This window comes from Anas acuta, chromosome 16, assembly GCF_963932015.1.
Source record: "Anas acuta chromosome 16, bAnaAcu1.1, whole genome shotgun sequence".
Classification (NCBI taxonomy): Eukaryota; Metazoa; Chordata; class Aves; order Anseriformes; family Anatidae; genus Anas; species Anas acuta.
The window spans coordinates 987,720-1,013,848 of record NC_088994.1 but is presented as its reverse complement, the minus strand read 5'-3'; the positions used below and the strand labels follow the sequence as shown (position 1 = coordinate 1,013,848).

Sequence of the window (26,129 nt, the reverse complement as noted above, 5' to 3'; positions counted from 1 at the left end):
GGAAGCACCCAACACGTACCAACCATGCCCTCCTGAACAGGACAGGCGTGTTCTTACAACAGCGACACCTGGTAACCACACCATAATTGTCGAGCATTGTTGCAGTTCCCATTTAACATCTCTCAATACCAAGCTGTTTCAAAGAAACACATGCACAGGATGCTGACAAATATTAGTCGCATTGTCTTCACAGACACCCTCTGAGCTACCCCATGACTGGTTAGTATTCCAGACTAGCAAACAGCAGCAAGTTTCACATACACAGCTCGTTCCCTCGTCACTCCTACACCCAGGAAGAGGCAGGTTTCACCACATCGAAATGAACGCACAACCAGTACCTTCTGGCAATCTTCTTTAGTGGAGACACCCAAAAAGGGCAAAATTCTGCAGTCCTGTTTTTAATCGAGATTTACAGAGGAGGTCTGCTTTTTACAGTTCACTATTTGAGGAAAAACAGGTAAAATTTCAGGTTGTGAAGTTCTTCTTTAACTTGAGGGACAGTGTAGCATGCAACTGTACGTGGACTTGATTTCCTCGGGACTACAGCACACAAAGGTCAGCGCAGTAGCAGAGCACCTTCAGATAGCACACGGCTAGAAAGTCGTTCCTGTGGTTCCTTTTCGTCACATAACGTTACCAACTGCCAAGGCTATGCAAGTCTGAGGTTTTGACTACAAATAAAAGGTTCTCCTTGGCACAAAAGCAGCAGCTAGATAAAGACAATTGCCTTTCACCACCAGTTTACATACTGTTATCTACGTGGGATCTGTAGGAAGGTACTTCCAACAAACCCAAAATTCCATAAGGGATAAAAGTTCTAAACATAAATACAATTAAAGCCTTCTAATATTAATGCACACTTTTTATTATATTAAAATCAGGCAATGGTCTGATACAATAAAAAGGCTGCTTATGGAATACTGTTATGTTAAACTTTAATTACAGAGGATGTTAAATCCTTACAACTAATATTTTCCTCAAAAGAGTTAATGGAAACATCAATTGTTCATTGACTTGAGAGCTGCTGCTTTCAAATGTGTTTATTTTTTTTTTCTTTTTCCCTTTTTTTTTTTTTTTTTTTTTTTACACAAACACTAAATTTTTTCATAAAACTTCGGACACACTAGGTTGTTGGTATGTAAGCCTGCATCCACATTGCAGCAGTTAGTGGTCCAAAACAGTAAAACAGAAAAGGCAGTGATTTGCCAGGATGCAAAGCCAACAAAGGTCCTTAATCTGCTGTACGCACCACTTCCCCAGAATCTTCACAGAGGGGTTTTCACCTCCAACACTTAACAGAATCCTACTGAAGTCTACACTGACTTGATTTGTCTGTCAGATCTTTAAAAAGGCTGAACATAAGTGCTGTGTTTTAGTTAATTAACATTCTCAGGCCAATCCAAAGCACCAAAATACAACTATTTGAGTTGGAGTGTGTGTTCATTCTGGACGTGCAGTTTCCCCATTAAACTTTGGCAGCAGAAGATTTCGGCAATCCTGGTAAATGACTGCTCTTTTCACCAAAAGCCTATCTATTAACATCAGCCGTGGCCAGCTTGGTGGTGTGGCAGCAGTGCCAGAGGGGCAGGGAAAATCCCAGTCTGTGAGCAGAACAGATACTCTTGTTTCCCAGGCTGGTGAAGACTAAATTTGTTGCAAAACCAGAACAATAAGCAGGAGGGAACAGGTCAAGTTATTGCCCCAACGCTTACCCCTGCTGTCCAGGGGTGAGAAGAGTCACAAAAAGGGGCAAAAAGAAAGCAGCACCCCCACTAAAAAGAGGGGAAGAGGGAAGAGATTAAAAGAACCCTGAATCCCTCACCAAATGCCCACGTTACTGATGAGGGGGACCAGGAAGAGAAATACAATCTATGCCTTGGCCAAAGGGAAGGAGGAAAGCTTGCCCCAGATTATCAGGGCATTTAAAAAAATACAAAAACAAAAATGACCACAGTCACATTCAGCCTTTACTAGAGATAGCACAAAGGGAGGGATGACTGAGGTTAGCACACATCCCCGTTAGTAGTCCGTAAAGCCCAGTGTAGTACTGGAAGCAAAAACCTTTGTGTCTACTCTAATAAACAGCCCTGAGCTTCGACTCTATTGCAAAAGACAGAAAAAGAAAAAAGAAAAAAAAAAAACAGGCCAGACACACAGCAAGGTGATTGTGGGAGGTATGCTTTCACAGTTAAGTTAGATGTGCCACACTGGTCTTAACAGTAATAAATTTAAATAGACTTTTCCTGATACCAGAAGTTCAGCTATGTGGACAGTGGTTACACGACAGGATTATTTGTTATAGCACAACTTATATTTCAAATGAAAAAATTAGTATCATTTACAGTATCTCAAGAAAAACTTCCTTTGAATGGGAACTTCCTTTCCAGTATTTTGAGGTCTACAAGATGCATCTAGAAAATTTACTACTGTGGAAAATGAAGACAGCTTAAATTGAATAAAGGGGGCATGATTTTTTTTTTAATTAATTGCTGTAACATTGTCCTTCAGGTGGCTGAGGAAGTTTCATATTTTCTTTAGACATCATTAGACGCCGAAGCTCTTGCAGAACAACTTTGATACTATAAGAATTCTGCCATTTTGCTAGAACTGATATGGCTCTGGGGTCCACCTAAAATAGACAAAAACACCATTCCCATCAGAATCAATAATTTCCATACACTTAACTCCCCCACGCACCCTCCACTTAAAGATCCTTTAAGAAGTTTGTGTGGGAGAAACCAAAGAAAGCAAAAGCAAGCGTTTTTTCCTGAAAGCACAATAAATCCACACAGGACAAAATTACTTGTGAGTTGCAAATGGACAGGAAAATTCCACATTTTGAATCCAGAATATACTTGGCTTGTATACTTCCCTCCTACCCCCCCTTTCCTTCAAGGAAAATGGTACCAACAAGTAAAAAGTATTTAAACAAGTTGCAAGCATAAAGCATTAACTTGAAGCTGCACATGAAAACCATGTAAAATGAGTAAAAAAAAAAACAAAAAACAAAAAACTTACCACTCCATTAGAACTATTTACTCCATTCATATTAATTTTTGTTACAAATCTTACAAATGGAGGTGCTTCTGGATACTTAGGCCCACATTCTATTTTAAGGCTGTATATTCTGTTTTCATAAATTGTCTGAGGGGAAAAGAAAGGGGGGGGAACAGTTACATCAGGCAGTTCAACAATCATTTGGTTAAAACAGTGGTTATTTCAGGGACACAAACCGCTAAACAGAAGGGCAGCCACTTACACACTGCACAGGCTGCCTCTGTTTGGGTTCGTTTTTACAATATTCAGAGTATTAGATGGTGCTCTTCAGGAATTAGCTTAGATAGCTATCTACAGTTGGCCTGTCCTAGAACTGCACTTAAAAATGTTCTTTGGTCATAACCCAATGTGACCGTTCTCAGAAAGGGAATGCTCCAAGATTCACTCAGTTCCAAGGGACAGCCTGATCCCAAGTAGCAGCATCACTTTGTCACACAGCAGGAGCAGTTACTTTAACAGCTACAAAAAGGAGTCCTGATTTTTTTTAACTACCCAATGAATGTGCATAGAAAAGAGACAAATACAACAAGGGTAAAGTGATTCTTCAATATTTAAAAGTAATTAAAAGAAACAATAGTTATTCAGCACTCTGGGAACACAGATTTCTGATGTGCTGGTATGGTGCAGCCTGGCACCAAGCTCCAGCTGAGCCAGGTAAAGCAGGGAGCAGAAGCATTTAACAGGAACAGGATCATTAGGAAGAAGTTTTTACAGGCAAACTGTCCAGATCTAGAGTTTCTTACACATTTCCTCCATCTTCAACGTTGCAGTGAATGCTAAACTCACAAGGCACTGATCAAGAGCAAAAAATCCAGGCTATCGTGAGCGCAGAAGCCCAGAACCAGGTACCAGCTCCTGCCTCACCTGCTGCAGCAGAGCATCACACCTCCACTGGGCTCTTAAAAACAGCTGCCCGTCACACAGTAACTTCTCCTTGATACAGAATTCAGTGCAATTCTTTTCAAGGGCTTGTTATGCCCATCTTAATATTTCCCTTGATACTAATGAGTGTTTTGATGCAAAAAATGCCACCAGTATCTGACTTCTTGATTCAGCTGCTTCACGTCCGTGCAAATGGAGTGGTTTAACCCAGCCTGCAGCCACCCACGGCGGCAGCAGCACCCCTTCAGAGCAGCCCCTCCAGTGCCTCAGCCAGCCAAGCTTTCAGATGTCCAGCCTGGATGGTGGCAAACTCAATGCTGTCACAAGATCTGGGGGAAAAAAGTCACCTACCAGCTCAGCTTGGACTTCCTCTGCCTCCCAGTGGAGCCCCTGAGAGTGCTTTGTGCTCAGAGTTCACAGTACAGAGGTTTGGAGAGTGTTTTAGGGTCTTTGCAAATGGCCACATCCCATTAAGACTAGTGAATGGAAATCCTTGACCATGCACATGTCTATAAAAAATAGGCGCAGACAAAGCTGAAGTTTTGACAGTGCCACTGTTTTTAAATAGTTTGCACAAACAAGATGAATCACTGGCTGCAAAACCATCCGCACAGCCTGGGAAGGAGATGCACACTTCCATGTATGGTAGCAGGGACTCTCCGGAGCAGCAGCATGCATCAGCTCTGCACTACAGCTCGCTTCTCCCTCCAGGATGCCCAACATAAGACTCTTCCACCTGCTACAAGCGTGATTTTTTCTATCCAGAGGAAACCAAGAGTTTTGATTTCTTTTTCCAGAGCCAGTATTGCCCACATCCTATTAAGAAAAAATGGTACTAATAGAACTGGGTGTGAACAGTTCTAAAAACAGAAGCAGCTTCGAGTAAACAAGAATGTCTGAAAGTTCCCAGAATCTCCCTCAATACGGCCTGTGGCTTTTGAGCAATTAGTTGAATTCTACAAGTCCAGACACTTTTGGAAAAAAAAAAATAAAGTATTTATAAATGTGTCAGAAAGACAAAGGAGGCATAGCTGAATAATCTTCTGTGATAGTCCTCTGGCCTTGGTTGGGAGTATGACATGAAGTACAGATTTCTGTCACTGCTGACAAGTCAACATTTGCTTATTTGCTCATTTCACTTCCTATTTAAATTTCTAAATTAGATTTCAAGGTTGCTTAAATTTTACCTAACGTGTATGCACACAGTGCCTGTTCTTCACAATCCTAATGTAAGCTCATTAAAGCTCTCCTAATGTTCTAAAATCAAGTGCTGTTCTGGGAAACAATTTGGGCATATCACCACCAAATGAAATGATCATGACGGGGGAGATGTTAACAACAGCAGACAAAAAGCAAAGAACACTTCTGAATGTGGTACAAAATACTGCACACATAATGCTGTTATAATACTAATTCTTGCACAAGCTCATCTTGAGTCAGAAAAGGCAACTGATAGAGTAGAAGCACATCGAGCAGCAGAGTGATTAAAGGTGTGTAAACATTTCCATGTTGATAACATCGGAATTTTTGAGAAGTGAATGTGAGGCCAGATACAAAGGACAACATACACTACTGCAGGAAGGAGAATTAGTTACTTGTACTTCATGGCAAGGATAATAAGGAAACAGAACAGGAATACACAATAGAACTGGAGACGAGACACATTCGGTTTTTAGAATACATGCACACATATAATTTAGCCCTAAAGTTCACTACCATGGAGTAGAGACCCTCAGTTTAGTAAGGGTTTGGGATCAGGGTGGAGGGAATATGCAATAATGCTATCACAAAGACCATGGTAGCATTATGAGACACTACTTTGGGAGAGAGCATTCAGAAAAGTAACTGAATTCATTAAAATTCAAGTTTCCTGAGTTAGCTGAAACTGTAAAAAAGCAAGTCAGTACTGCTGCAGTGAAAACAAACTCCATAAATTCAACAAGCAACAGCAGAAAGGCTAGCAGTACTGAACAGAACATCCAGGTTTTACCTACATGAGCTCCACATGTAATCTCACTAGCCGAAGGATTTTAAACCTTGCTGTATTCAAGAGTACAGGATACTAGAATCCTGGAATCTCAAAAGTTATGTCTTAATGAATCTGCAAATATAAAGCAGACACGTAACAGAACTAAACAGAGAAAGGTACTAAAAATATTCCAGACCATAAGCAAAAGGACATATAGATATATAAACCCATCGTTACATGAAAGCTGATCCTTCAATGTAAGTCACTTGCTAAAGCATTTTGTCACTTTGTGTTTCGCTTGTTTTCTACTTTCTACTAAGGGAAGGAAAAGGGTAAGAAAGAAAGAAGTGGCGTTGTATTTTAAGTGGATGCTTACTCTTGGAGGTCCAATAATCATTCCTGTCCATCTTGTGAGTGTCATATCTTCATCGTCTTCAAGGCCCCAGCTAACTGTTCCATCTCCTACTCCTTTTTGACCTTCTTCAAGTTCTTCCAACAGACGAAAATTACGAGGAACTTTTACTCCTAAAAATAATCAGAACAGTATTTTGAGTAATAAACATAAAAATACCACTGGCTTTGAATGATTACACTTCAACAGTCTGAAGAAGATATCCTCGCATTTACCCTGGACTTTTCAAGCAGTACCAAATATGCTAGAAGCACAATGGGCCTGATATTAGAGCAGGCAGTAAAATGCAAGGAAATCTCTCTGTCTATTCAGAGATACAAACAGTCCTGTGGAGCTCTAATTAGCACTTGTCTATTAAGATCTATAGCAAAGGAATTTGCAAGATTCTACAAAATGTGTGACGTCAAGCCTCCCACAGTGTCATCTCTCTGAGCTTTTAAAAACACCACTCAAACCAAACGAAACTTTCATAACATGAGTAGGTTAATCTGCTGTTAATTTAAGTGGGCTTTGTCGGTAGCAATACTGTCCTTTGTGCTTATGACCTCTATTACCAAAGAATTTCAGCACTTCTTAATTGCTAGCACATTTATCTTCAAAACACACAGCAAAATAATGGGAATTTTTTGATCCCCATTACATTAATGGGAAATAATGGCACAGAGAGCTTAAGCCAAGGTCACACACTGTGGCTGTGATGAAGGAGCTCAGGCCACATGGCATTTGATTATTCATTCTTCTTCAAGATGTCCATACCTCAGCCACCACAAAACACACACGTGCTCTAGGCCACCATGTCTCCTTCAAAGTACCTGTGCAAAGCACACTGCTTTACAAAAGAAGCAAAATTATTGCCAGGATACATTTGATGCAGTTATTTTCACCTGTTGTATAAAATAAGGTTGAATTTAGGGTTTGGATTTCTTTTTCCTTCAATAGTCCAAGATTAACTATTCACCAGTACACAGTAGCAGAAAATCATAATGAATCCCCTTCTTTATCCTTGCTGATTTAGCACAGCAGAAGAATGGGCAATTAGCCTTGAAGCACACCAAGTGAACCCAGTGGACTCCTCCATCGAAGTCAGTTCTTCCCGCATTCATGGCATACTTCAGAGGACAGAGACAGAGACCAAGCAAGAGCTTTGAAAATCATCTCCAGAGCTGCTTGAAAGTGTGGAAAACAGAGGATGTAAGGCTTTGTGAAATGTAGCAGTGCTTCAATTCTCGAACCTCTGGTGTCCTTACAATCCCCTTTAAGGTTGACCTGAATGACTTAAAAGAAACTAAATGTCAACGCTGGTTTTGCTGCTTGATCAGAGTTGCCAACATTTCATTCATTACAAAGCAAAGCATAAAAGAAATTTAAGTAAATTACTGATGGAATTAGTTTGCAGGCCAGTTCGATACCACATCTAAAATAACCATGTTCCAGAATACGCTGGGAGAAAACGATGCAATTATACAGCTGTAGCGAGGGGATGAGGAGGAACCTAGACCCCCAGGAGAGGCATCAGACGGCCCCACCAGACCTGCACCAGCTGCACCAAACCAAACCCATTAGGGGCTGCTGAGCACAATCCCAAGGCAGCTCCACACCAAACCCACATCTTTAACTACTGGCGAGATTGCGCTGTTTTCATGGCCGCTGAGTAATGCAAGTCTTTGGCTGGGAAAGGAAATGAGTCAGCTGGGGCTGGTGAAGCCACCACCACCAGGTGAGCCCTGGCCCTGAGCAGGAGCAGGATCTCCTGGAGACCACCGGCACCTCCCCAGCACAACACCTCCAGCACCCACCCCCCAGGCCTTCAACTTCTGATGGATCTTGTGTACCATGGGCACAGATAGTCTCAAGCACCCAAATTACACCAGATTAGCCACCCCACTTGGATCACCTTCCTCACGCTCCCCATGCCGCGGTGAGGGGAAGCAGAGAGGGGCACAGCCTGACTGCAGCACGGAGGCCGAGAACGGGGGCCAAGCGTGGCAGATGCAGCGCGTGTCAGCCCCATGTCGAAGGTGTCTGTACACACGGTGCCAGTTTCACAGCCCATCCTGCGGCTGCTGCCCACGGTGACTCACGGCCCTGCCACCGGCCGGGCGGCTGCCCAGGCAGCCCTGCCTACTGGCACACTGTGAGTGGAGCCGCCGGCACAGAGAGCCGGTGGGGACAGCCCAACGTCCTTCTGGAGGGAGGAACCCCACCCTCAGCCCATCACAGAAATGCTCAGACAATGCAGGTTGCACCACAAAGGAAGCCGTGGGTGCTATTGTTAGAAACCCAGGGCGAAACTCCACGCTCACAGAAGTGCTCAGCTGAAGCGAGAAAAGCTGTCTCGAATTTGTGGGGTTACCAAAAAACACTTCTGGGCCACAACATCACAACGCTCAGCAAGTGCGATCAGAGTCTCTCTACACTTTGGAGCTCGGTAACACCGAGGTAACTCACTGACATTTCTTAGACCAAGAAAATAACCCAGGAGGGCTCAACAGCACAACGGAAGCACTGCCTGCCTTGTGGAAAGCAGGCACAGGGCACACATTGAAGAAGAAAATCAGAAATATCAACTACCAACCCCTCCTCTGAGCATCATGCTCACTGCACAGGGCAGGAATCCTAAGCAAAGAAAATGGTGTGATTTGTAACTAAAAATTACACCATCGTGTACACATTCAGTGAGGCCACAACCAGGCCGAAAGGCAGCCTGAATTCTGACACTTGCTAACAAGAGCTAGGCTTGGGTTGGCAGAGTTATGGGAGGAGAAGGCAACTTGATTTCAGAGCTCTTCCAAGGCACGGCTGCTCTGATTCAGCATGAATCAGACTCAGCATGAATCAGAGCCCTAAAACACTTGCACAGGAATGTCAAGGTCTGTGACAGCTGTGAGGCCTGCAGAGAGCCAGTCCCATCGGACTCTGGCTCCTATCGCATGGCAGTAGTTAAGGTAAGTGACTGGTGATTCCACAGCACCTGCTCACCCAAGGGCACTGCAGGACCACCAGTGGCAAAGAGAGGTGGCAAAAGTGAAGAACACGTACCTGCAACTTCATGCTCTTCGCAGAAAAAGAATCATAGGAGATGGTTGGTCACTCCACAGCACGTAACCCCGTGCAGCAGCACTCTTGCCTTCTCAAGAAGTTTTATGTCCATACTCAAGCTGTGAGGTCTGAGTGGAAGAGCAGCACCCCACCACCACACATGGCAAGTACATGGGTACAGAACTGCAGGTCAGCTCCCTCCTGACATGTTCCCCAAAGACTCCAACAAGGAGAGAAACAGACTTGTATATATATAAAAGATTATGACCATATGATCATAAATGCTTTAAGTCATTTCTAACTAACCTGCCCCCAAGCCAGGCAGAGGACCAGGCCAGCTGCCCGCCCCAGTCAGCCTGGCGGGCTTCATGAAGCCACAGGCCAAGCCAGGCTTCCCATACAACGGGTCAGCCACCACGTCCTGCTGGGGCCTCAACGGCCAAAGCCAAGCAGAATTTATCCTTTGTGGTTGCGTGCAAACATATCATCATCATGTCTGCTGTTCACCAGAATTCCTAGAAAGGGATCTGGTCTGTTCCATGCACCCAGGCCACTTGCCAAACAACGCCTGTGGCTATCCCAGGGCAGTCCCCATGAGATGCCCTGTGCCAGCTGAGCAAACTGGCAACAAAAAGATTCCACCAAACACCAGCTCCGCTGCACAGAGCAGTACTGATGAGCACTCCTCAGCCAGGCACCTCACCACCGGGCTGCTTTCTAAGTGAGGAGCTGCGAGGCTGTCAGACAGCGAGCTGACACAGGGCGAGGGCAGTGTGACTGCACCTGCCAGAACCTCCTGATGTGATGTCCCGCACTAGGGAAAGCAGAGTTATTCCTGCAACACACTTAAATGCCAGCTTGGGTTTTAAGGACCTTAAAGCACACTCAGATTCATTTTATATCACAGCACCACTAAAGATCCGCAGATACATAACTTGGAATGTCTTGTGATGGTTTTAAAAGTGATCCTACCAGTCGGAGATTTTCTGTCTTGAATTACACACAACCTTGTGAGACACAAAGCATGTTTTCAACAAGCTAAAAACAACATTTACTGGCTGACTATAGAAATCTTTCAATTTTCCCCAGCTATATAGTGGAAGCAATCCCAAATTCAAGCCAATTTTAACTCTGCTCTCTGTACTAGTTCCTGATTTACACTAATTCAAGAGAACCGGAGTCCATTACCTTTAAACACCTCCATTGCTAGACGTGTTAAAGCCCCTTCTGTTGCTTGCTTTGCTGTTCAGCCTTTAACACACCTTTTCCAATACATTTCTCATCTCTCTGCAGAGACTGACACTATCTAGAAATCTGCTACCTTATCCTTACAGCACCGCAATTGTAAAAAATAAATAAATCAATTCTTGTCAAAATGGCATAGAAAGCTTTCAAAGTGATGTAATATTTAAAACAATAAAAGGCTTTCAGCAGCTGTCACAAAAACTTCCAGGAGATAGGGACTTTAGATTTCCTGCATCTTCTTTACAGTCACTGTTTCCACCCTGATAACGCAGGCAGGTACTGAGATGTTTTGCAGATTCACAATAACTTCTGGAGCACTTGAAGCAATTTAGTATTCTCTGCTGAGTGTAAACTAGAACGCCGCGCCTGTCTTTCGTTGCTTTAAGCACATTACTTGTAAAGAGATGACTTTAAAATGCCTGAGGCAGACTGGCATTATCGCTGAGGGCTGAAACCAAATAAAGCTATCCAGCAGACGGAGAGCTGGAGTCAGATGTGCTGGGCCACTTGTATCAGCTGAAAAGGACAATGTAACCAGCTCGGCTAAAATTTGCTCTGGAGAAGAAGTCATCCCAAACTCATGTCCTGGACAAAATCCACACACTAAATCCCACCAGGAAAAGCACCACTTCCTCTTTACGTTGTGAAAAGAAACCATTGTCAGTGCCCACGAGCTGAGCACTCCCCTCCCAGCTGCCTCTTCTACCCACAAAGGATCTAATTCATACCGACCGCAAAAGCAGAGCACACAAGGAGACTCCCGGATTTTGAGATGAGCTTTGAAAAGCCAGACACCGCGCTGACAGGGGTGACGTTACCTGTGCCACAGGATGCTAGCTGCAGAGCATCCCAGCAGTTTAACACCCAACAGGGTATGAGCTACGGGGGGTCAGGCAAGGCACACCCTATCCCACACCTTGCCCCTGGACCACACCACCCTCGGGAGGAGCACCCAAACCCCTCAGCAGGTGGAAATTAAGTCATTTTGGCTGTTAAAATGAAGTCATGTGTGGCTGTTAAAAGCATCCTGACAACCTGAAAATCCAAACCTTAATACACCTCACAACGTTTGCCAGTGGCCCACCTTCTAGGATCCTAACGCATGTACACATTTAATATCCTAATGAATCATTTAAAGTTCTCCGCCAGAACCTCATTCTTCAAATACAATATATAATCTGTATCATTACAGATGAAAAGACTCAACTACCTTCTTGCAAGACTTTGGAACTGTTTACCCTTTTTTTTTTTCCATCCTTGCAGCACTACAGACACAAAGAGGCTGTGCAACCAACTTTTTCAGCACCTGCTATTTCACATGCTCCTATATCCCATCTCATTTAAGAATGCGTAATTTATGTCTCCAGCTTCTCTTCAATTTCTTTTTCCTACCCTCAGGTATTTTACTTACATGCTGCGAAAGCACTCGGTGGCTGGCAGTATTTACTTTGAGATAACAATGAGTACTGCGTGCCATACACTCAGGGAGAGACATCACGACCCGCTTACAGAGGCAGGGTACTCCTTCCATACCCTTCCACGAGCAGGTTCTTCTGCACTGCAATGGCTGGTTTGCTTTTCACGAGGATATCTGAGTTTACAGTGACATTATGGGTCCTCCAGCAATTACAAATACATGTTTTTAATATACTGTACTAAAACCAGTCTGTGCTTTCTCTCTGTTAGCCATATTAAACCACACACATTGTCACTATTACGCCCATTCCCCTAATGATTTGTCCTTCTGAGGCTCTCCACATTCCTCTGACTTTGAATAACTTAAACCTGGGCAAATCATTTCACTGCTCAGTTCCTGCAGGCTGTTGGCAAATGCAGCATCTGTCACCACCCTGCAGCAGACCCCCTAAAGAAACTTATGGGTGAACAGTGGGTTAAATCACATCATTAACTTTTCCCATGATGGAAGTTGGAAAAACAGGATGCCACAGGCCAATGGGGCCAGTTTTTGACCTGCTGTAATCACTCTGCCTTTCTAGCACGGTTAGGGCACAGCAGCACTGCACAGCACAGCAATGCAGGCCCCAATAGCCCAGCTGGGGCACTGAGTGCCCGCAGCCCCACAGCCAGCTGGGTGTCCTACCTGCCATCCCAGCCTGAAGGACGGGCAGGAGTCGTGGCTTGGGTGTCTGCAGCCTCCTAGAAGAGCCTTATCGGGATGCTTAAAGGCAGCTCTTTTTTCATACATGAACTGGGAGGAAAGAAGAAAATCCATCATTGGCAACAGGAACTCCTCCTTTAGACAAAGGATACTAGTGGACCTGGTATCATAACATTTCTCCTTTTAAGTATTCCTGTGAGTTTCTTGAATACAAAGCTTGTGTAGTATTAGACAACACTTGTCTCATTTCCAGCATCAGCCCTGTCTTTTATTTATTTATTTTTTAAAGTTATAGGGACATTTGTTGTCATTTCTTCCTCTGAGTTAGTAGCTGCTTTCAAAGAATGACTGAATACTTTTCATAGTCAACCTCTATTTGAGCTCCTTTACTGAACCACTGCAAACTTAGGGTATCAAACTGTTGTGGTTTAACCCAGCTGGCAGCTAAACACCACAGAGCCTTTCACTCACCCTCTCTCCCCCATCCCAGGGAGGGAGGGGGGAAACAGGAAAGTGAAGCCTGTGAGCTGAGATAGAGACAGTTTATTAAGACAGGAAAATAATAACAATAATAACAATGATAATAGTACTACTAATAATAATGTGTACGAAACAAGTGATGCACAATGCAATTGCTCACCACCTGCTGACTGATGCCCAGCCTAACTCTGAGCAGCCGGCCCCCCACCCCTACATGTATCTATTGTTCAGCATGACCCCAGATGGGATGGAATACCCCTGTGGGCAGTTTGGGTCAGCTGTCCTGGGTCTGTCCCCTCCCAGCTCCTGCTGCACCCCCAGCCTGCCCGCTGGCAGGACAGAGTGAGGAGTTGAAACGTCCTTGGTTTGGTGTAAGCACTGCTCTGCAACAATGAAAACATCAGCGTGTTATCAGCACTCTTCTCATCCTAAGCCAAAACACAGCACCCTACCAGCTATTAGGAAGAAAATTAACTCTGTCCTAACTGAAGCCAGGACACAAACACATTAAAGTGTTTTAAAAATAAATATGAATACATTAAGATGCCCTGAAGCAAGTGTTAGCCAAACCTGTTTTACAAAGGCGCAAAGATACCCAGCTGCTCGCCCAGAGTCCCGCAGCGACTCAGTCAGTGCTGGAGAACAAGAAGGTGTCACTTCCTGGCTCCTCTCGCACGCCTTCAACAAAGCCTTCATCAGTGTCAGGAGGGAACCACACAAGCTGCACTGCAGTGCACCACCACGACCAGTAACTGGACACTACATTGTTCTCTTTAGCAGGAAAAGACAATCCCCATCCTACTTTCCTAGAGCACCAACCAACAGCAGCCCATCGCAGGAAGGACAGCCCGTGGATTATGGCTGGACGGAGCCCTGAGGCTTACATCAACCCAAGTCACTGGTCTGTGCACAAGGGCGCCTCAATACCAAACTTAGGGTTCACTGCAGAAGTTCAGCATTACTGCAACATGTGTTTTTTTTCAAGCTACACACTGATTTTCAGTATTTTTTCTTCTTGCCAGCAGCAGTTAATCAAACAGGATCTCATGGGTAGCTGAAGTACAGTGCTTCCTGATGTGCACATTTTAGAGGCAAGAGGCTGAGGACTTACACCTACCTGGCTCCGTCCTGCTTTATGCTTCCAATGCTGAAGACATGAGACAGCTTTCAGAAGTATGTGAAGTAACAGGAAGTGATCCAAAAGACACAATGTGCCCAGCAGATGATGGTTAACTTAGCTATGGCTTATCACAAAGGCAGTTCAGAGCAAAAGGGAAGCTGTGCAGCAGCACTGGCTTTGGTCTCTGCCATCACAGTCCAAGCCTCCTTCCCTCCATGACCACCCTAATTCACGAGGCTGCGCTGGCTTTAGAAGAGAATCACTGGCCTTGCTCTTCCAGCCAAAGCCAAAATGAGAAGTCAGCAGCTTGAAAGGATTATTGTGAAAGTGCAGCAGCTGGGACAACGTGACATGAGAGGATGAGAAGGCTCCACTACATTTTCCGTGTATTTTAATCGGGCGCTCCCACACCTTGCAATCACGTACTGCCAGGCACAGATTCTCCCTACGAGCTGATGGCTACGAATTGCCTGCATGGTCACGCTTCAGAGCTGCCTACAGCCATCAGCAGAGGCCTACCTACCGGCAGAGCTCCCGAGCCTTTCGAGCTCCCATGAGGAGCTCGCTGCCCTCCCGCCCCGGTCACAACAACGCCGCAGGGGCTCGCACCTGGCCTGGCCTAGAGCAGGCCGACGGAGCCGGCCGGGCAGCCCCGCAGCGAGCTGGGCGGCCCGGGAGGCGGCGGCAGGAAGGGAGGGAGGGAGGGAAGGCACCGACCCCCCGGCGGCGAAGCCCCGGGCCCGCTACCGGGCCCCCCCGCGCCGCGGGCAGGCTGCAGCAGCCCTCCCGTAGGAAGCCCCGGCCCGGCCCCCGCCTGACGGGCGGTCTGGCCGCACCCCCCCTCCCCCCCCGCAGCCCCTCCTCAGGGCTTCCCCCCCCCCCCCCCGCCGCCCCCTGAAGGCAACCGACGGCCGAGCCGGCCCGGGGGGCTGTCAGCGCCCGGCCTCCCCCCGACAGGGCCGAGGCGAGCCCCGCGCTGCCCGTGCGCCCCCGGGGATGCTCCGCGAGGGATCGCGGCCGGGCTCCGCCGCCCCCCGGCCCCGCCCGGCCCGCCCGGCCCAGCGCCTGCCGCCCGCTCACCCGCCGCCGTGGTGGCCGCCATCTTGCGCCGCTGCCCCAGAGCGCCGCCCCCTGCCCCGCGGCAGCGCGGCGCGGGAAGGCGGCGGCGCGGCGCGGCGCGGGCGGGCGGGCGCGCTAAGTGCCGAGGGGAAGGGGAGGAGGAGAAAATTTTGTGGAGCGCGGAAGGGGATTGCGGAGCTTTGTCGCGCGGGCGGGCGCGCGCAAAGGAGCTGCGCGGGGTTTGCGTTTAGCCGAGGGTGCCCGGGGCGGTCTGCGCCTCGGCACTGGGAGCACAGGCCCCCCCCCCCCCCCCCCCCGTGTGCCTGACACCCGCCTGCTTTCGAGCCTTTAACGTCCAGTTGCAATTAATGCGAATAAGTGGTAAATTGGGTTCGTTACGGCCAGAGAACAGCAGCTTGTAGCTGTGATGCATTAAAAATGTTCACACTCTGTGACGATCTGTTATATATGGAGTGGTAATTCGTGTCGAGAAAATGGTTGATATTAATAAAGAAGGGGGAGATTTGGGAATGTGGCCATGGGGATTGGAAAGCCCCGTGGTTGAGATAACATTAGACTCTTACCGATGAGGCCATCAAGAATATAAAAGAGTTTAGAGGGAACAAAGAAGGGTGATGCAGGAGACTCCATGCAGTCTCGCCGTTAAGGCATGGATGTTTCTGGGTTTGCTGTTGTTGTTACATTCAAAGTTGTTTGACCAATTAAAAGTTGTTTTGAAAAGAACGGCTGTGGAGAGAAGGGCATAAGAGGGGAGCCTGCCATCAAGAAAGAAGAAAAAGAAAAAATAAAAAGAAAAAAAGGCAGCACGATGAAGTTACGTCAATAAAGAAGCAGGAAAAAGAAGTGAAGAGGAACAGGCTGGCAGAATGGAGACCAGGATGGGAACAGGCACTTTGATCGCCTCATGAAGATAGGTTCGGCCAGACTCAGCAAACTGCTCAGAGAGGAGCTGGAGAGAAGCTCAAGCTGAGAGAAGTGGACCCAGCACACAACTGCCCCTCGCTGGTAAGCAGCTGCGCATTATGGGGAATCATACGTCCTTAGGAACAAAGACTGTCCTGATAACCTTACAGCTTATTGTCCTTATTAACAATCAGACAGCTTATGAGCCTGAAATATGGGACCAAACTGAGGTCAAGGAGTGGGACTCTGCAACTAAAAATGACAAGGTTGCAGTGGGATTGCTCGGCACCTGGCGAGCAATCTCTGAGGCCTTAGAGAGCCCTGTGGGACCACAGTCAGAAGCGTGTGGTTTGAAAGATAGTGAGGGAGCTGCGGGCTCCTTTACTGATCCGACTGCTACGCCATGGGCCCCTCTGCTGCTACAGCCATCAAAGGCTTTTGCTCTTACGCCCCCTGGTGACCTGGAGGTGCCTTTTGACCAAGGCCTCATTGGCCTTGAAAAGGAAATGGATGTGTTTTTCTTCAATCTGGGAAGAACGGGATACATAAGGCCTGAAGTCTGAGTTGCTTGACAACTTAAAGCAAGACATGTTATTCAAAAGGAATGGAAAATGGAGACTTGTTAGTAATCAAGAAAAGGAATGGAAAATGGAGGCTGTTAAGTCATGGAATTTAAAGGATTGTTTGTTACCGTTTCTGATCGTGAATATGTATAGGCATACTCGGTTTTAGTAAGTCATGGAACTTTGAGGATTGTTTGTTACCTTTCCTGATTGTACGTATGTATAGGCATACTTGCGTTTAGTATGTAAAGCAATGTGCTGTATATTTAGAATGTTTGATGTTTGTGTGTGCGTGTTGGTGGAGCGTAGACTCCCCGCACACCCAGCGCTGTTTACTTGCCTTTTATACCTTTTATAGCCTTTTATACCTTTTAGAAATATTTGTTTTATAAATATTACAAAATTCAGATTGAGTTGAGACCTCATTTATAACACAATCCGAGCTTATTTACTCCTCCCAAACATCCTCCTATATTCTCAGCTAAGGAGAATAGCAGAACATGGTACATGACATCGCAGAGGACTTTACCAGCTGCCCTTTGGTTGCTGCCCAAGATGCTCGCAGCCCTGCAGCATGGCAGGCTGGGCACCTCCAGGGCAGCCTCCCTCCAGCGTGGAGGACACAAAAGTACAACCGCGTACTCCTCCCAGAGCTCCACGGGGTGGCTGCTGTCCATCGCATGGCAATGGAACAGTTTCAGGCAGATACAGATGTGGAAAAGCTGTGGCCAGGACAAAGCACATTGTTCAGACCCACGGGGCTGTGCTCATCTACGGTGCATCTTCCCGTGCCTCCCTGCAGCTAACGCAGCAATAGGGGAAAAAAAGTGAAAGGAAATGAATTCTGCTTTGTCTTGCAATGCATATCCCCAAAATGGTGCCCCTCGACATTAAATGGAAATTTTGCAGAAATGATTATGAAGGTAAAGGTTTTGGAGACGCGTTGCTCTTTGATTCGTACCCCTCACCCCGTTAAGTCAACTCCAAAGCACGCATCCTTTAGCAGCAAACAAGCCGAGGTACTGCTGCCGTCAATTTTTCTTTGAAACTACTTGCAAAATAGCAGTGTTGCTGTGGCTGGTTGGGTTTTATTTCATTTAATTCTAGCGCTGCATTGTAGGCATGGCTGAGCGTGGTAAGAGAGGAAGAGAGCAGTGAGAAGCTAGGTGGCATGAGAGCCCAGCGAACCCGGCCAGGAGGAGGGGAGCTGGTGCAGAGGAGCTGAAGCCTGCTGTGAGGCTGCTGCCGAGCACCACGACACTAGCATTAGGGCTCGGGCAGCCACTTCTCTCACCCCAGCAGAGTTGTCTGAGGTTTGGGGGCGCAAGGTGGTTGGTGATGCAACCTCCTCCCCCCAGAGCTCCCCTTCCCCTCTCCAGTCTGGATAGCGGAGTTCCGGGAGGACAACGTACATACATACACATATACACACAAACATACAGGCACCACACGTCAGCCCAAACCTCCTGCTTTGTGCTTTGGCCCTGCTCTGCACAGGGACCAAAGGCAGCATTTGGCCAGCCTGCAGCCAGTGGCCCTCCTTTTGCAAATGGCTGTGGGCCAGAGCAGGCCTTTGGCTTTTTTTTTTTATTATTATTATTAGTGCAGAAACAAAGACATGCCAGAAAGACACCTTTCTGACAGCACTCTTGCGGTCTCCAGCCTGGCTTAGAGTCCCAGTTCCTTGTCTGGTGTGACTGCTCTGGGTTTACTCCAGCGAGCGCTGTGGCGAAGGGGCCCCTCATCTGTCAGCGGTGTTCCACCAGAGGCTGCACACCAGCAGGGAGAACCCAGCAAGAGATCCAGCAGCAAAATGAAACGATATTGCAGAAGTTGAGAGACATCAGCAGGCTGAGCAGTTTGAAAGGCACCCACGTGCAGTCTGAAGCAAACATCAGCCCCAACCCCATGGGGCTGTCCCACACCTCCTGCAGCACTCACTGCTGGTTAAGGGAAAGGCAGAGCAGCACAGCACTGCACCGTGATGTTCATCAGGTAACCTTGCTGCAATGCTGCCCCTGCAGCTGAGCCCAAAACAGCTGTAGGATCACCTTGCAACAGGCTGACCGTGCTCGGCTGCAGGCGTGGTGGAGAATGAGCTCAAACACCCTCTGAAAGTGACAGGTCCGACTGAAACCCAGGCCGCCTCTGGAGTTTGAAAGGAGTGGCTTATTCTGCTTTAGCTCTAGTCTGTTCCTAATCAACTTAAGATAAATTTGTCTTAAGCCAGATTTATGTCTGCTGAGAAGGATCCACATAGCCCTTTGCTCCAGCACTGCTGTACTGATTTGACAGAAGCATCCACTACCTTAAGTAGGTGGAAGAATTTGTGGAAACATACAGGATACCAAAGAAATGAGCTAACACAAGTGTTAATTAATCTTCCCCTTAGGAGCAGAAAGCTCTAGGATTCACCTCCACTCACGGCAGAAGGAAAGCTCAAGGGTTACAAAACCAGGACGTGCTCACAGGCTGCGTGCCTCGCCCCACCTGACACACAGCGGCATTAACACGGGACCTGGGGAGATACCTTGAGCTGCCTCAGGGTCAAGTACCACATTAACCTGTGACAATGTCACTCGGAGCACGTAAAACAGCATCCAGAGATTAACTGCTGCCCCAGTTTCCTATAACTGAACAAGACCAGCAGGTAGACAGGCACAGCAGCCACCAGTAGGAGCAGCTCAGATTTCTTTCCAGCAAGACTGCTGTAACAGTAGCTGAGAGCCTTGAGCAACAAGCAATTCTCTTTTACTACAGTCTTTGAGTACAAATTCCACTAACTTGTGTGTTTATAATACATTTATAATACAGTGCAGTGCTGCTTTTGATGTGGTGTTTAAGTTCTCAGTAAGAGGTAAGCCTTAGGTGACTTGGTGGTCACAGCTGCATTACACCTGAACATCCTTCAGATTCTGTACTGGGTTTTGACACCGGTTTACTGAACTCCAACTGGGGCTGAGCAGGAGGGAGGCAGGGGGGGAAAAGGCTGAGAAGGGCAGGAGAGAGAAAATCAAGGACTGACTACAAACCTGTTAGAACATGGATTACAGGAGTCTTGGGGCAGAAGCAGGCATGAATTTACATTTTTGTCAAGATGTGAAAAATAACTAGAGCAGTTCTTTGTACTCACAGCTTTGTACTCTACACCTCTAGAACTGCAGGACACTTGCACACTGGAAGGGGAGGAGAGGGAGAAGCATTCTTTGCTCTCAACATGACAGCTTGCACCCCACTGCAGCAGCGTTCAGCATATTTTTAATTCAACACCTGTCATACCAAAGAAATTTAAAACAAGTTTCAGCCACGAATTGTGAATATTGCTGGATTTAACTTAACTGATTTGGAGTAACAATCACTGCAGTAACTTGCACAGTAGGGGAGGTTACAGTTTTTCCCACCCAAATTTATATTCACATAAATAGGTTTGTAATACACAACAGGCAGTGCCTGGAAACCAGAACAAGCAGTGATAGAACTACTAGTAGGATCTACTTTGAACCCAACAGATTTGGCACAGAATCAAACCCCTTAGTTATCTGTATCTGGGAAAAGTAACCGCCAATTTACAAAGGACTTGAGGGCCTGCAACAACTAACCAAGTTTGCAGACTCCCACCTGCCCTTCCCAGTGAGGCATGAATGCACGGCCTTCTTCACTAAGGCTTGTGATGGAGGGCACGGAGAAGCCTGCCCTTTCCAACACAGGCAATATAAAATTACACAACTGTTTACCCCAATAGCAGCATTTAAGCAGTACTCCTTCCTCTTCCTCCAGCTGAAATCCCTGCTGGCATCCCAAGAGAACCTCCACCAGGCCAGCAAGGTTTGGCCTTGCTGGAAGTGACAGCAGACCAAAGGGCATCCATGGCACAACCTCCATGTGCCACCAGATCCACGTCAGTGGCACTGGCAGGTCAGGTATTTTGTTTTAAAGCCTTAGCCTTCCACTTCCTTCCAGAAACACTTCTATTCATCTTTCTCCCTGCTGAAAACCCTGCTTCCTGCCTGTGGTTTGGAAGATCTGACAGGTTGCTTCTCCAGGGAGACCATCTCTTTCAATTTCCAGCCCAGAAAGTTTTAGATTTTATTAATAATGGTGGGAGTGGGATTTTTAATTCTAAATAAGTTTCAGCCTGCACCAGGGAGGCCAAGTATCATGAACATCATAGAGAAGGATTCAAAGAAGGGATTCACAGGAGTTACAGAGCCTTAAAAAAAAAAAGAGCTGTAGATAATGTGCTAAATACAAAGAGCATTTTCTGTGACATCAGTATGAGTCATTAACTCTTCCACAGTGCTAAGAGATCCCTCCACTTGCTCCAGTTCCTTGAGTCCAGAGAATTTCTGTTTTTCATTCATAGTGAAAAATGCAGTACACCAGGAGGCAAGGAGAATATCTGGACAAGGGGCTAAAAGGTCCCCAGGATGATATGCAAAGGGATTTGGCAATTGGCAAACCAGACTTGTGGTTTGTAGCCCCATCACCTGCACGAGGCCAGGCTTATCCCACCCCTCTCCCTGAGAGCACTTCCTTATCTCTGCCATACACATGGAGATCTTGGGGAGCCGCACATAAATGGCTGCGAGGCCTTCCACAGGGCCGGCAGGGGATGTGACAACAGAACAAGGACAGGCACAAGGACATGGTGACACCACAGGGTCTGCCTATGGGGACAAGTGGGACTGGGTGCAGGCAGGCCCTGGCTGTGGCATGGTGACCAGGCAGTGACAGTCGTTCCTAGCACCCTTACTGCCTTGCAATGGAGCTGGCAGGCAGCATTGGCAGTGTCGAGGAGAACGGGGCAGGCACAGCCGAAGTGAGCGCTTATCAGGGTGCTCTAGCAGGCTCCTTATGCTGACACCTCCAAAGAGCCATCTTATGGTAACACATTTCAGCCAGAACTGACATGAACTGAGAGCAGATAGACAGAGGCTGAAAAGCAGATGGAGAGAAGGAAATTTGGACAAAATTTGAGGGCCCCTAAGTGTCTTGTCAGGAAAACATGTAATGGACAACTGTCTGAAAGGCAGACCAACCTACAGCCAAACGTGACTGAAAAGCTGGAACAAAAAGGATGCAAGAGAAGGGCAAAGCACAGCCACCACTCACAGGCAAATCATGACCCACTCAAATCATTGATGGTATCTAAAGACAGCCAGAGCACCTGAAGAGATATGCACACATACTGCCTCAAACTTGCTGGCCTACCCTGGTGTGGACAGATATGCACATTTTGGTAGCTCTTGAAGGTGTCCAGCCCCACCACTCCAAGCAAGTAAAGCTAGGCTCTGTACTGGCTTGCAGCTCTGTGCTGGTGATACAGGTGTACCTAAGGTCAGATCAGGCAAGGATAATTTGCTTTTCCAACCATCACCTGGAAAGGACTGGGAACTCTATCAGTCCTTAAAACACCCTGTCTTGACATCATGAAGCAGCAGAGGGGGTTTCCTGGTGGTTTCCTTTACCTTTTGATCTTGGTCAAAAACCCCTTGTGCTGGCAGACACCTGGCTGGTGTCATCTCTGTGCACTGTTTGCTGCACGGCAGCAAAATCAGCTCACAGCACCGTGCCCGGACTAGGCTGGTGCTGCTGGGCCATAGCACCACAAGATCCTGGATGGCTTGGCAGGCCTCTTCTCATCACCTCTATCACACTCCCATACTTGCCTTCTCTCTTTCCCTGCCATCCCCACACTGTCCCACAGCTGCCCAGGGCAGAAGCGCTGGCTCCAGCACTGTGGTTTGGTTGATGAGTGTCCCAAGCTTCTGTGACTCCATGGTCCTCAGCCATGAGGCTGCTGTGGCTCACAAAGCCTTGCTGCTGCAAGTGGGCCTGGCATCCTGTGTAATGACAGTGGGAGCTGCCCGTCAGAGAGAACAGGATGGAAAATGGTGGAAGTGGAAGCGAGTTTGCTGTCTGTATGTTGGTTTCTGCACCCCTCTACTGGGCAGTCAGTACCATTGCTAAATAACATGGCAGTGAATCACAGCGGAGGGCAGTAATGAGAGCTGGCAAGGGAAAAAAAAATCAAAATGCCAGTAAAATAAAAATCAACATCAAAAATAAAAATGTTCATCAACATTTCAAAAAATGACAGACATTCATCATCTCTACAGCCAGACAGACTGGAGTCAGTGCTAACATCCCCAGGCCCTATTCTGCTTAGAGGCAACAGGTTCAAAAAGTGAAATTTTCGTCAGGAAAATCACTGAAAGAAAAACAAGCTGGGAATCCTTGCCCTGCTCTTCCAGTGACATCAGATGCTGAATAGGAGACATATTAAAAAAATCACTATTACCTCACTGAGCACTCACTTTTTATATTCTTGTAAGGTCTCAGAAGTTGGGCATGCAGGCTTTGAGAGATCCCAAATCAGAGGATTTTTTGGTCTAAGCTCAGCCAAAGATTTCACATGCATTCTGTGACATTATTAAAACAGCAATGTGGCAGCTATATCTACATTTTTCATATAGATAAGTCAATCAGTCTTAGACACACATACATATGGGGCAAACTGAAATGACAGAACTTTAGATATACTCCCAAAATTGAATAATACAAGAAAATTTGTCTCAGAGTAAAATTAGTGCTTTGTCTGGGCACAGAACAGATGATATTCCTATGACCTTTCTCAGGGACAAGCAGATATCCACGTGGAGAGGGATTTTTGATGGAACTTATGACCATGTAGGAGATGCAAATAGTACACATCACATCGGACAGTGCTACTGGGGATACTGCTTAGATAAAGGGTACATGGGGGAATTAAATCTTTTTGCAGAAGAGGAAGCAAGAGACTGAAAGCCACAAAAGCCAGTAGGCACTTCAAAGATTATGTCCAGAGAGGACACACAAAGCATGTAAGACACCCAAGAACACATTGAAAACAAAGAAACCAAACCAATCAACCAACCAACCAACAACCAAACAAACAAAAACAGGGAATAAAAAGTCACATTCTAATCACTAATGCACAGAAACTGTTATGGTCCATCCCACAGATCTGTATATATGCATAAGGAGGTCCAGTTTTGTTTCAAAGCTCAAAGCCCGGGCTGACACTCATTAGTTGGTGGCTGGGTCTGACCTAGGGATGGCTCTGAAGGAGCTGCTAAGGCACAGCAGATGAATGAGCTGCTTTAACAACAGCCCCTGAGAGCTGTTAACGCCTCTTGTGCCTCAGCTCACTTGCTGACTTCAAAACATTTTCTAGTTTGTGCCCTGACTGGATAATGACAGCTTTTTGGAGCTCTTACATTTTAACAGGTTGACGCATCTGGAGGACTAAAAATCCATAGGAAATCATCCATTAAACGCATGTTAATTTGCAGTGGCCTATCTCTGAGATAGCACTTCTTTTGTCAGTTTGCCTTCTTCCTCCCATTCTAAGGAAGATAACATTATCCCCTGCTGTGCTCCTGAAACTGGGGAGAGGAGCCATGTGAGAGAAGGGAGATGGTCTGAGGGCCCTTGGCAGCTTTGTATTTCATCTCTGGGCCTGCCAGACAGCTATGGGGAGACCTCATACCCTAAGCCTCCCTAAGCCTCCATTCCCTGCACACAAAATGAAACTGCAGGCATGGCAGCAGTGAAATACCCAGCAATGATGGGATGTTTGGTCTCGGGTTGTGTAGTACTGGATACACTTGCCAAAGGCCAGAACTGCATTAGATCACATTTTGCTTGTGAATCAAAACTTGCCCTCCAGTACCAATGACTATGGGATTCACCCAAAGAAGCTATGTAAAAACATGACAAGAAAAAAAAAAAAAAAATCCTGACAGCCTGCACATTTTGCCTCTTGAGCAGCACGCTGAGTTCAGAATTGGGTTCTCTGACAGAGCAATGTGACAGGGAATAGTTGATGGGAGAGAAGTGCAACAGAAACACATAGAAATGCTTTCAGACACTTGGCTGTAGCATCCTGAGATGCCAGTCTTGCAGCAAATAACTGATACATAATAAATTCATGATATGCATATTTAATGCTGGTTTCATAGGAGCATGCTAGAGGAAAAAGAAACAACATGAAAAACAGGCAACTGATTATTGTCCCACAACCAGTGGAAAAAAGGGCAGAGCTGTGGGAATCAAGGATTTGAAAATGTCTTGAGAGTGCACTGGAAGGGGACACAGGGCATAGCACCCAGTGAGGAGGCACCCTGAAGACCCTTTATCCCTCCTCAAGCATAAGAACAAAGTAAGGAAGCAAAGCTGCAAGATCCTATCATAACTCCTCCCTCACTCTCCATTGGCCTCAGCAAATCTCTCTCTGTGGCCATCTGCAAAGAGCTTTAAGATGTCCTCTTTAGAGTGTATAATGGGAGCCCTCAGAGGCTTGTAAGATGTGCCAGTCAATGCTCTTGTATCAGTATCCCACAAAATAAGGGACTTTGTATCCCATACGGTCACATCCTCTGTATCGTTATAGAATATGTGCATATAGGCTACAGGCACTGATACTTCTCTGGAAAAAAAGGGCACCATTCCGTGTGAAGATAACTGCACAATTCCTCTGTCACTGGATGGGTTCAGCACATGTGCTGTTCTGCATGTGTGCTTTACTGATTTTAACGGGTTTATGTGGCAAGGTTTTGGTAGCAGAGGGCCATAGGGGCCACTTCTGTGAGAAGAATCTAGAAGCTGCCCCCTGTTAGATAAAGGCCCCGGTGCTGACCAGAGCCAAGCCGATAAATGATGCACCTCTGTGGCAGCATATTTAAGAAAGGGAATAAATAAATAAATAAATGCTGCTAAACAGCAGATGGAGGAGTGAGAGGAGTGAGAAACAGCCCTGCAGACCCCAAGGTCAATGCAGCAGGAGGGCAGGAGGTGCTCCAGGCTCCCAGCAGCAGTTCCCCTGCGGCCTGTGCAGGGAGAGGTCCCTGGTGGAGCAGGCTGTCCCCCTGCACCCATGGTCCCACATGGAGCAGATCTCCACGCTGCAGCCCGTGGAGGAGCCCCAGGTGGAGCAGGTGGATGTGGCCTGGAGGAAGCTGCAGCCCGTGGAGAGCCCCCACAGGAGCAGGCCCCGGGCCGGAGCTGCAGCCCGTGGAGAGGAGCCCACGCAGGAGCAGGGGTCTGGAGGGAGCTGCTGTCCATGGGGGACCCAGGTTAGAGCAGTTTGCTCCTGGGGGATGGACCCCGTGGTATGGAGCCATGTGATAGCAGTGGGCAGGATCAGTTCGGGAAGGATGGCATCCCATGGGAGAGACCCCACGCTGGAGCAGGGGCAGAGAGTGACTATGAAGGAGTGC

At 46.9% G+C, this 26,129-nt stretch overlaps 1 protein-coding gene across 5 annotated transcripts; it reads right to left on the bottom strand.

The window, feature by feature from the left end:
• Positions 1 to 841: 841 nt before the first annotated feature.
• UBE2V1 (ubiquitin conjugating enzyme E2 V1) lies at positions 842 to 15,559 on the bottom strand. Of its 5 annotated transcripts, XM_068700879.1 has the most exons (5): positions 15,404 to 15,443; positions 12,706 to 12,813; positions 6,285 to 6,433; positions 3,019 to 3,144; positions 842 to 2,629 (listed from the first exon to the last, which is right to left on the bottom strand). In XM_068700879.1, exons 2-5 carry the CDS (start codon positions 12,710 to 12,712, stop codon positions 2,483 to 2,485), a joined length of 429 nt encoding a protein of 142 aa, XP_068556980.1. In that variant the 5' UTR covers positions 12,713 to 12,813; positions 15,404 to 15,443; the 3' UTR covers positions 842 to 2,482. The 5 variants fall into 5 exon arrangements, with proteins under 5 accessions (XP_068556980.1, XP_068556978.1, XP_068556979.1 ...); XM_068700877.1 differs by lacking the exon at positions 12,706 to 12,813 and having other exon boundaries at positions 15,404 to 15,559; XM_068700878.1 differs by lacking the exons at positions 3,019 to 3,144; positions 12,706 to 12,813 and adding an exon at positions 7,279 to 7,594 and having other exon boundaries at positions 15,404 to 15,517.
• Between the last annotated feature and the right edge of the window lie 10,570 nt (positions 15,560 to 26,129).